Here is a 12,500-nt window from a genome sequence, read left to right on the forward strand (position 1 = left end):
TAAATCGTATGATATGTATATATATATATATATATATATATATATATATATATATATATATATATATATATATATATATATATATATATATATATATATATATATATATATATATATATATATATATACAGTCAGCGCGGATCGCTGTGTCCGGGTAGTGGGCCGGACACAGCGTTCCGCGCAAATCGGAGGCATGGGGTTTATCGGGGAAAAAATTGACTGGGACAAATTGACTAATTGGCATCTTTTTATACAAGTTGGCATCTACATATCTGCGTAGGTGGAAGCTAGCCAGTGTGTTTCCTGTAGTCGTGGAGTGAGGTTGTGTCAGGTTGAGAGGGCCGAGTTGCAATCGTTCTTTTGTGAGTTCGCGTGGCATTTTTGTGTATCAAACCCCCCCCCCCGTGATGTCTAGACCCCGTACAAGTCACGATGACATTGTTAGAGTGATAACCTGTCATAATTTAGGTCTGCAAACGAAGGAAATCGTGAAGAATACTGGCGTGGACGAGAGGACAGTGAGGCGCTTGGTGGCGAAGTACAAGGCAGGAGGTAGCACCGAGGTCCCTTCTCACTCTCAGGCTGGTTCCCCTCCCCGAAAGATTCCTGATCGTACTTTACACATATTAAAGCGAACCCTAGAAGAAAATCAACATTAACAGCTAAGCAACTGAAAGAACAGAACCCTAAATTGTTGAGCGACGTCAGTGTTCGTACGATTCAGGAAAACCTGTCGAAGCGCCTCGACTTCGAGAAAGTGATCCCGCGAAAGAAGCCCGCTGTAACTTTGAAACAAAGGCAGAGGAGGGTTGCTTTTGCCAAGACATACAAGGATTGGACCTTGGAGCAGTGGCGTAGTGTCTTGTGGAGTGACGAAGCGACCTTTTGCGTGAGTGAGACGACCGGGGAAAAAAAGTGTGGCGGCGAAGGGGGTCAGATCCTATTAAGCCTAATCTCACGGCCAAGACAGTTAAGCACCCAGCATCGCTTATGGTCTGGGGTTCGTTTGCCTACGGTGGTGCCCCAAGCCTTGTTGTTTTGCCTAAAGGCATAACGGTTAATGCTGACCGCTATTTGAACATTTTAAAAGACAATTTAGCGGATTGTTTTGCGGCTACAGGAGCTGAAATTTTTCAGCAGGACGGTGCCCCTTGCCATACGGCTAAAAAAGTGAAAAAGTGGCTGGAAAATAGCGAAGTGAACTATATTCCTGATTGGCCAGGTCAAAGTCCTGATATTTCGCCCATTGAGAACCTTTGGGCGATAGTTAAAGCCCGCCTTCGTAAAGAAGTGACGACCAACGTGACACTTCTCGAGGCGGCGCTCCATAAGGTGTGGGCAGAAATACCTGCCGATATACTACAAAACCTCGCCGATAGTGTTCCTCAACAACTTTTGGAGGTCAAGAAGAGGAAAGGCTACCCTATACACAAGTAGCAGGGATATTGGTGAGTGTTCAATTAAATTTTTATTGATTTATATTGTGTATTAGTGTAGATATGGGGGGGGGGACCAAAATGAATGCACGGCGGATGCTGCCCAGACAGACCGACCCGCGCTGACTGTATATATATATATATATATATATATATATATATATATATATATATATATATATATATATATATATATATATATATATATATATATATATATATATATATATATATATATATATATACACACACACACACATATATATATATATATATATATATATATATATATATATATATATATATATCTAAAGTAGGAAGATGTGATGTAGTTCTAAGGGAAAAGTATGGGAAATATGTCTGGGTAATAAGCAAAGCTGTACCTCCAGTTTGTTTCTTCATTGTGATCAGAGATAAACGTAAACAAAACATTGGTTGCCATTTTTTATCGTGCGTTTTAGCGTGTTTAGGAAACGCATGATATAAAATCGCCTTTAATATTTGTGCCTGTTTTAGTTTAGGGTACTGTAGTACATGCATTAAGTGTTCTGTACATTAAAGGGTAGTTTGTTAACAGTACTACGTACAAGGGAAGGTTTTAAAAGTCTGAATATACATGTTGAATAAATAGGTAAATATGGTGTCACTACTTCGCGGATTTTCACCTATCGCGGCCGGGTCTGGAACCTATCTACCGCGATAAACAAGGGTTTACTGTATATGTCATATGTAATGCAATGAACAATAAGTAAGAGCAGATATTACTAATTACAGTATTAATGGAATTACAGGTAACGAAATATCATATTTGGGGTCTTCAGATATCGCGGTATTTTCGAAATTTCCGGAAAATCCGCGATATGTTTATATATATGCTTTATGAAAAAAACCCGCGAAGTGGTGAATCCGCGATGGTCGAACCGCGAAGTAGCGAGGGCTCACTGTACAATGTATGTAATGTATAATGGTAATGAAAAATATAAATATACATCAAAGTTAAAAGAGAAGATTCTCTTTCTCTCTCTAAGAAAAAATTAAGGTTCTGAAATTGGATCATTCTTATTTAATTATGTATGCTTGAATAATATTATATTAGAAGACTTATTATTTCATTAAAGAAAAATAAGGAAATTAGAATTAATAGAGTTATATCACTAACTTACTTATTTGTTAACAAAAACTTAAAAATTTCAAAAGAATCTTTTTAAAATTACCACTAAGTGATATGAAATTTGTTTAAATATAATTATCTCATGTTTTGATACCATGAGCTATAAGTGTAGAATTGAACACTTGAAGCAAGCATCTGAACATATCACCCCTTCCTCCTTTTTGACGTTGTTATATATACTGTATATAAAATATTGCAGGGGATTGAAAATTATGGTAGGGCATATTTCTTGTTTTTATCTTATGCTATGTTTAAAGAGATTTATCTTAATAAAAAAAAATTAAAATTTTCCGTTAAGAAATAAGAGAAGAAAAAAATTTTGTAAAGCAAGCAAAATGATACTTTCTGTATCGCTTCAAGATCAGGTGTTCAAAATCGAGCCTGTCCATGCTATCACAAGGAGAATTTTATCTCTACGTACGTATAATTCAAACAGACTTAAATGTGTTGTCTTATCATTCTATTTACTATCAATACTAAACTGCTTGTATTGATTCATTTTGCAGAAAGGAATAAAATATTATTAAAAGGAAATAACCTGAAAATAATGTAGATAAAAATGATGAAAAGAGATGTAGAGAGAGAAAGAGGAGTTAGTTATTTACTATAAAACTTTGTAAACATTTAGTGATGTTTTAGTCATTTTTTGTTATTTTTTTCTCTTGTGGTAGGATATATATTCATTTATTCAATGAAAAAACTACTAATATTGTATTTACAGTATACCCTGTATTACTGTAAACAAAACCTTAAAACACCATTTGATTTCGTCAGCACAGACCAACAAGTTTATGCAGACATTATCCATTCTAAAAAAATCATGACTTTTAAAAAGATAATTGTGTTCATTAAATCATGTTTTACTTTAGTATTAAATTTACGGTGCATTTCAATAATCAACTATCAGTAACTTTTTTTTTACTCTACAGTATCATTGAGTGTTGACAGATATAAACAAGCGTTTTGTTGAAAGAGCGTGGTGTGGCGGTGACTAGTTTTATGAGTTGTAGTGATGATTTTTCCATTTATTAGTTGTCTGACCTTGTACTGAAGTTGCGTTTATCATGTACAATTGCATTTGAAAAGTAGTAAGAACTAAAATATCATGATAGAAAGCACAGGAAAAGAATGTAGTGCAGTACAGTGGGTTACCTTGTGTGTTAGTCACCCACAGGTAGGTAATGTTTGGCAAGTGGGTAGGTTATGAGAAGACCCAATCTAGGGCAGCAGGTATTCACGGGTTCTCGCTTTTTGCGCCTGTCTGTTACCTAACCCCCACAAAACTGAGGGCTGACTGTATATGTATATAGGTAGTAGGTTGGCCAGGGCACCAGCCGCCCGTTGAGATACTACCGCTAGAGAGTTATGGGGTCCATTGACTGGCCAGACAGTACTACTTTGGATCCTTCTCTCTGGTTACGGTTCATTTTCCATTTTGCCTACACACACCGAATAGTCTGGCATATTCTTTACATATTCTCTGCTGTCCTCATACACCTGACAACACTGAGATTACCAAACAATTCTTCACCCAAAGGGTTACTGCTCTGTAATTTTTCAGTGGCAACTTTCCTCTTGGTAAGGGTAGAAGGGACTCTTTAGCTATGGTAAGCAGCTCTTCTAGGAGGACACTCCAAAATCAAACCATTGTTCTCTAGTCTTGGGTAGTGCCATAACCTCTGTACCATGGTCTTCCACTGCCTTGGGTTAGAGTTCTCTAGCTTGAGGGTACACTCGGGCACACTATTCTATCTTATTTCTCTTCCTCTTGTTTTGTTAAAGTGTTTATAGTTTATATAGGAGATACTTATTTTAATGTTTTTACTCTTCTTAAAAATTTAATTTTCCTTTTTTTTCCTTTCCTCACTGAGCTATTTTCCTTGTTGGAGCCCCTGGGCTTATAGCATTGTGCTTTTCCAGCTAGGGTTGTAGCTTAGCAGTTAATAATAATAATAATAATAATAATATGCTCCTGAGCAATTACATAACAATAACTTATAATGATAAGTATAAATACGACTAGTACTACTCATATTACTGTAATTATATTAAGCTCTTAAAGACAAATATTTCATAATCCTTATCTAAAGTGATTATTTCTAACAGGAACCATATTTTTTTTTAAGTAAATAATAAAATCCTACAGAACCCTTTACCCCGACTGTCTTTGGTACCTTTCATCTTTCAACAGCCCTTAAACAAAAAAACGAGAATTTGCTCTAGAAATATGTATCCATAAAGGAAAAATTTCTCTTTGGGCCTTAAGATTGACTAAGTTTCCACCATTACATAATACTGTACATATGAAGATTAAAAGTACAGTTCTTATAAAACTATATTCTAAAACTTTTGGGGCAGGATTCCTGTAATTTCTCAAACATCAGCCAAGAGTCCAATATGAAGACTAAATGAATGAGAATGGCGATCCAACAACATCACCATGAAAATGGTCACCAAATACTTACGATCAAAGAAAAATAAACTTTTATTCATAAACCTTTTTTTTTATTATCTGACATCATAAACACCTCGTCCCATCAACATGTGGTGTAAAAAAAAATATAATTTAAGCACTAACCCTTTTCGCTAAGATCTTCACATGTCACAGCACTATGGCTGATGAAGGACTTAAACAAGTACAGTAATGCCCCCCAACACGAAATTAATTGGTTCTGTAAGGGCTTTCGTAAAGTGATTTTTTCTTGGTGCAAGTCACCTTTAACATGTAAATAGCCTAATTCGTTCCAGACCTTAGAAAAACACCACATTATATGATTATAAAAGATATGCACCATAAAACATAATAAATATATGAAAAGTACCGTATTGGATCATTTAATAATTAATTAACATTGATAATCTGAAAAAGAGGTGTTTAATTAGAGCAAACAGTAAAAATACAGTAACAATATGTGGAACCTTACCTTTGAGTGAGGCGATGTCCGAGAACGAAGTGCGGGGTGTTAGAGGAGGATGATAACGGCTGAAAACATTTCCAAGTGGCAGAAAACGTAAACACTTAACTTTACAAAACAGATTTATAAATGACAGAAAACCTTAACACTTAATTTTAGGAAATGCATCTACAAATGGCAGGAAATATTAACACTTAACTTTACGATAAACTTAAAATAAAATTTCTTTTTTCCTTTTTCTATTTTTCTTTTTTACTTTACGTTTTATATTTTCTAAATTTAATTACACTACGTATTTTATTCATCAGCACTCTTTCTTTCATTTCTTAGCTGGCACTTGGTCTGCTTCTACCAATGGCCTCTTTCTGAAATATTCGTCCAAAGAAGCTTGTTCTGCCTTTTTCTTAAAATTTTCCTGAAATGACTCAGGCAAACTTCATTACAGTATTCAAGCACACGACCTGTGAGAATTGTTTCTGGGTGTCTCTTTTCTACGAGAGCCACCATTTTAAAGTAGCCATCTAGACCCTCTTTAATTTCTGCCGTTGTCAGTGGGTCATCCTCCTACCCCCCGCTGTACTCTTCCTGATCGATGTTCACTTGCAGGGCCTCCAACTCCTTCAGGTCATCCATCGTAAGTTCCTCTTGGTGCTCCTCGATAAGCTCATCAATGACGGCCTCATCAACTTCCAGACCCATGGACTTCCCTAGTGCAACGATCTCCGCAACTCCAGATTGAGCATTAGGTTCAGGATTGTCAACATTTTTGGAATCGTCTTCAGTTTGGTCTGCATGGAGGCCCTCGAAATCTCGTGCGGAGACGGCATCCGGCAACAGCTTCTTCCAAGCATAGTTGAAGGTGCACCTTGAAACCTACTGCCAAGCTTGATCGATCATTTTGAGGCATATGACATATCAAAATGCTCCTTCTAAATTGACAAAGGGTGAGGTTTGTGCTCTCAATGGTTTTCTTCCATGGGCTGGAGGAGAGGGGTGGTGTTCGGTGGAAGATAGAGATCTTGATGAAGGAATATTGTGCAACAATATCTTCATGAAGGGAAGGAGGGTGAGCAGGGGCATTGTCCAGCACCAGCAGGCATTTCATAGGGGGGCGCTTTTCTTCCAAATACTTTTTCACAGTCGGGCCAAAAGAAATATTGACCACTCGATAAACAGTTGTCTTGTTACTCAGGCTTTGCCGTTAGCCCTCCACAACACATTTAGATTTTCCTTAGTGACTTTGTGGGTCTTGAAGGCTCGAGGAGTATCAGAATGATACACCAGCAGGGGTTTCACCTTGCAATCCCCACTGGTATTTGCACAGAGTGCAAGGGTAAGCCTGTCCTTCATAGGCTTATGCCCAGGTAGCCTTTTTTTTCTGCCGTGATGTACATTTGACGAGGCATTTTTTTCCAAAAAAGCCCAGTCTCGTCGAAACTGAAGACTTGCTGGGAACTGTAGCCTTTCCAGTCACCTCGTCGAACGTCTTAACAAAGGCTTCAGCCGCTTACGTGTCCGAGCTTGCAGCCTCCCCATGACGCACCAACGAATGAATGCCTGAGCATCTCTTAAATTTTTCAAACCACCAACGAGAAGCCTTGAACACTGGGGGTTCCTGCTTCGATGTTCCTTCTCCTGCATCGGCTTTGGCCTGAACAAGCATGATATCACTGAAAATGGCGCTGGCTTTCTGGCAGATTATCGCTTCGGTGATAGTGTCTCCAGCCATTTCTTTGTCCTTTATCTAGACAAGCAGCAGTCTCTCGATCTCATCGCGAGCACACTTAACCGCATGGCAGCCTCGTATTTCTTGATTATTTCCATCTTCATCTCCATGGAAAGCATCCTCTCTTCTTCTTCACTTGACATCAGTGACTTCTTGGGACCCATGGCTAATGATGTAACATAATATAACACACGATAACAGTATGTACTGTAAATTGTTATGAAAGCTAAATCACAAACACTAAGTGAATGCGTACTATACCATTGCCGGAACGAGAAGACATAGGAACGCCAATGCATAGATGCACAATGGGATACAGTACAGTAGATGCCGACCAATAGGAGAGCAGGATCTAATGGTGGTAACAAGCATCTGAGTAGGGAGATAACCAATGGGAATGGTGGCGAGCGAATTTTAAAATCCGTCTCGGATATGGTTGGGCTCCCGCTCAGTACCACCTTTCGTTGTCCGAAACATTTTTCGTGATCCGAGTCGTAATATTCTTCACCTCTCCTTTCGCAAAGTGAAAATTTCATAAGCTGATTCTTTCGTATCTAGAGGTTTGACTGTAATTGTTTGAAAAACATGAACATAGAATTCCTTTCAAATCCTGTTAAGGGGACCGTCTGCCATGGTGTTTTGACATACCAATTGTTAGAAATCGAAAATCGTATTATTGATTCTATGTATGCATAAACATATCACACATGCTCTTCAGAAGTTTCAGCCAATTATTTTTACAAAAAATGAAGATATAGCGGTCTTTAAATGATGATGATATCCTTACTGCGTCATGCATGACTGAGTTTGACAGAATCGTCTTTGTGTGTTTATTTTAGCACATATATGGTGAATTTTTCACTTATGTTTCGAGATCTCGTACGTCTGGCAGAAATGGAAGGCATTGGTAAAGGGTCAGTGAACGGAATCTACATTGAGTACAGCAGCCAGAGATTTCAAAGATGTTTAGAAGTTATAATGCATGTGTTAGTTTACTTGCAGTTCGTATGTACATTGTGTTTTCACAACGTCCTCAGGAACTTTACAGCAAGGCCAATGTTACCTAATGTCATAGAAAGAACAAATAGTCAATTATTTTTTCAAATAATAAAGATATAGCGGTCTTTAAAGGATGATCAACCAACTGCTATCACTCCAAAGTTAAATTCTCTTAGTCAAAAAGGATTCATGATATATATATCTCTCTCTCTCTCTCTTCTCTCTCTCTCTCTCTCTCTCTCTCTCCTCTCTCTCTCTCTCTCTCTCTTTTTTCGAAATCTTGTACTTCTGGTAGAAATGGAAGGCATTGGTAATCTATGTTCTACGAGAACAGCAGCTAGAGTTTACAAAGATGTATATTAGTTATAATGCATGTGTTTGTTTACAAGCAGTTCGTATGTACATGTGTTTTCACAACGTCCTCGGGAACTTTATAGTAAGCAAAGAACACAAAAAAAAGAACCAAGAAGAGAGGGAAACATGAATAAGAGTACAAAGGTGAAACATGCTAACTAAACACTGGCAGCAATGAGAGATCGCTGGCAACTTATGACATCATACGCCAAGTGTAATAGTACTTAGGGTTCAAATACCTCGTTTAGGGTGCGTTTATGTAGGGATAAACAATAAAAGTTATCATAATAAAGTTTTCTTGATTTTTTAAGAAAAGAAGCGAAAATTTGTTGCAAATCTTTGGGAGCTCATAACTCAAAAACATACTAATTCACACTTGGGTAAATTTTTCTCACATATTTATAGTTTGATTTTAGAGAGAAATATATCATTGAAAAGAAGAATAAAATTACCACAATTTTGAGAGACGAAATTTTTCTTTTTTTTTTTCTTTTTTACAATTATTTTGCATTTCGGCGAGAAAAAAAATTCACAAAAAAAAAAAAAAAAAAGGAAAATCAAATTTCCATCTCACAGAATGTTTGATTTATAAAGTAGTTTTTATGGTATAAGATTCAATACATTGGTGTCATATTACTGGGGAAAAATGTACCTAAATTTTTTTTTTTAAATCATGACTTTTGCTAATAAATCAAAGATTTTTTTATCAAATTACTTGAAATTTTTATATGATGAAGGTATTATATATGTCTAAAACATATATAGAAATGGTGTATTTTGGATCATTAGAAAAAAAAAAGGTGGACATGGCGGACGGTCCTTTTAAAGATGGTAAGTACATTAAAATATATTTGTCTCATATTTCAAATACAATTATCACCCTATTTACCCAGTGCAATAACCCAAGAAAACACCAATACCATAACACCTCCACTCATTACTAAAATCCACAAACAAAGTTACCATGTCTTGCAAAACAACATTTTTTTCTTCAGCTTCTTCTCCTTCTCCACATATAACTGGCTGAACTGCAACTGCCTACCAATAATCACAAAAATTTTATACCTTTTGATTGTATACTTGTAAAACCTAATCCCAATAATGTAAAGAAATAAAATGTACCTATATCAATTTTTCCATAAAATATACAAAAGAAATTCTAAAAACCATTTTTCTGTTGTCAGAGGAAAAAAATTGTTTCAAGTGAAGTGATAATCAGACTGGTACATAATGACATGATCCTTATACAGAGTTACAATGACTACATTGCAATTACAATTTTATTCATGGGTACTTACCGTAGACTAGAAGAATGAGCTGAATATAATAAAATTCACACCAACATATGTAAAAAATATATACCATCTAATCAAATTACTGTACAGCTAAACTTGATAAACAAAATATTGAGAATAGTAGCACTGTAGTTTAATTGATAAAGCAAACAATTATAACTGGCCTTATTTTGGAATGTCAAATTCCCCCTCCCCCTACATAACTTCTGAAGTCATAAAGGTGGATAAAGAAAAACTAGAAAATCCATTATTAAGTGTATTAATAAACTAGTGCATCTTTGATCAATCAATTTAAAAGATCTTCTGGTTTGGTTCTTTTGCAAGTGTCACTTGTAATAAAGCACAGGGCAAATATATTCCACTTTCTGCTTTAGCAGTTTGAATAACTTCATCAAAATTCTTTTAATTATTTTCACACTTTTCTCCTGAAAAGAGTATTGGTAATCAACTGTTACCTGGAAGTTGTGCTATTAATGTTTTTTTTTTCTTTTTTCTTTTTTTTTAATTTCCCCACCTTCCAGTCATAGCCTATAATTCAATAGGTTTCACATGGGTTTTGTTTAATGTTATATTTATATTAATTGTTTTGTCTCAGCAAATTTGTTAGATATGTTTCAATGTAATAAGAGTTTTACATTAGACAATTACCAAACAAGTACTCAGTACTCAAGAGATGAAAGGTTTGTATTGTTAGTTTTTATTGTTTGTTTCAATCTAATTGTTATTTAGTCTTGGTTAATGCATGTAACTTTGTTCCTTCTAGATCACAATCATGATCTGTCCAGTAATATTTTTCTTAATAGCATATGTAAAGGTTTCCTATTCCTTTATTACCTCATCACCTATTTTGAAGTACATGTTTAAACATGTTTTGCTTAATACTAAAATATTTAGCAAACTTTTCAGATTTCTATTACTTTCTCGAGATATCAACGACTACATCTTATGTCACTGCACCCCTACTGGTATCTGTAGTATTTTCTTGCCATTGATAGGGCAAGTATAAATTCTGAATCTATTTATATCTTCATATTTTCCCAAAAATACAGTATTCCCATAGGAGGTTTAATTTTTTTGCATGTACTTCCAATTTTCATGTTATTTAGATTTTAATTATGTCTTGTTCTGCTCTTGACAATTGGTATCTTTAATGTTTGGGAATTTCCTGTTGCATAGGAGTATATATTGTTAATCTTTATACAATAATGATTGCCAGTTATGTAATGCCTTCAATTGAAATTTTTGCTAATGTTAGTCAGCACATTAACATTTTTGTTTAATACTTAGTTTATCACAAATATACAGGCAAACTTGACAAGGCTGCCTAATGATTTATCATCCAGGCTAGGTATGAGGCTAGAGGCAGCTACTATGAAAGGTATTTCTTAGTTGATTTAGCATTAACACCTCTTTCAAGTACTTGACCTTCTTACATGATACCCAGACTACTCATAAAAATGGCTCCCCACCTGCTACCTGTTCTATATCTGCTGGTAGGCTACTGACTAAAAATTAACTGCTCCTATTCCAGTGGTTTAAATGTGTGAACTGTGAAGTCTTTGCATATTGCTATGGTACCTGGTTATACAACAATTGGTACTGCTTTTTTCTCTGGTTCCAGCTACAGTTTCTTTAAACCTTGCTCAACTCTAAACCATGTTTAATTTTCTTTTGGTGTTCCTCAGGAGCATCTTTAAACAGTTATTTTTCAACTGTAAGTGTTCACTGGAAAAGTCGATATTTCAGCCTTTAGTGCTGCTCCTATGCATGAGTTAATGTTTCAGTATTTGGCTCTGCTGTTATGACCAGTTTCTATGTTCCTGGACTGGTCCTACTCTTTCTTCAGCTCACATAACCTGTTGTGCTGTTACTGCTACTCCTGTGATGGGTCTTTCTATTGCTGTTGCTTCTATGAGCTGTCTCTTTTTTGCTGTTTCTGCTGTACCTGAGAATGGTACTCATACACCAACTTCAGAGTTCTTGTACAATTTTGACAGCATGTGAATTTTGGGGGCATTTTTCAGGAAAAATGTATCTTCTGACAAGGTATGCATGTATGTACATATGCATGTCTGTATATCTATGTATGGTCAATTTCAGATCTTTGTCAAAAATCTACTTACGACCAGTCTCCTGGAACCAATTAAGAATGTACGGCAAGATATTACTTTTTATGTATACATACTACCACTAGAGTTATTGGATACTTTTGACAGGCCAGACAGTAATACACGGGATACCTCTCTCATTACGGCTAATTTTTCTTTTGCCTACACATAAACCGAATAGTCTGGCCTATTCTTTTCACATTCTCCTCTGTCCTCAAACACATAACAACAGGGTGATTACCAAACAATTCTTCTCTTAAAGGATTAACTACTGCACTGTAATTGTTCAGTGGCTACTTTCCTCTTAGTATGGGTAGAAGAGACTCTTTAGCTATGATAAGCAGTTCTTCCATGAGAAGGACACTCCAAAATCAAACCATTGTTCTCTAGTCTTGGGTAGTGCTATAAGGTCTGTACCATGATCTCCCACTATCTTGGGGTAGAGTTCTCTAGCTTCAGGATACACTCAGGCAGATTATTCTATCTTATGTCTCTT

General features: G+C 35.9%; 1 protein-coding gene across 3 annotated transcripts in view; it reads right to left on the reverse strand.

The window, feature by feature from the left end:
- Positions 1 to 9,471: 9,471 nt before the first annotated feature.
- LOC137620967 (putative sodium-coupled neutral amino acid transporter 10) overlaps positions 9,472 to 12,500 on the reverse strand; it is a 287,910-nt gene continuing 284,881 nt past the window's right edge. For all 3 annotated transcript variants that reach the window (XM_068351409.1, XM_068351419.1, XM_068351414.1), the window contains exon 9: positions 9,472 to 9,639. In XM_068351409.1, the coding sequence (XP_068207510.1) occupies positions 9,487 to 9,639 (153 nt within the window). In that variant the 3' untranslated portion in view covers positions 9,472 to 9,486. The remainder of the gene's footprint in view (positions 9,640 to 12,500) is intronic.

Source organism: Palaemon carinicauda, chromosome 2 (assembly GCF_036898095.1).
Source record: "Palaemon carinicauda isolate YSFRI2023 chromosome 2, ASM3689809v2, whole genome shotgun sequence".
NCBI lineage: Eukaryota > Metazoa > Arthropoda > Malacostraca > Decapoda > Palaemonidae > Palaemon > Palaemon carinicauda.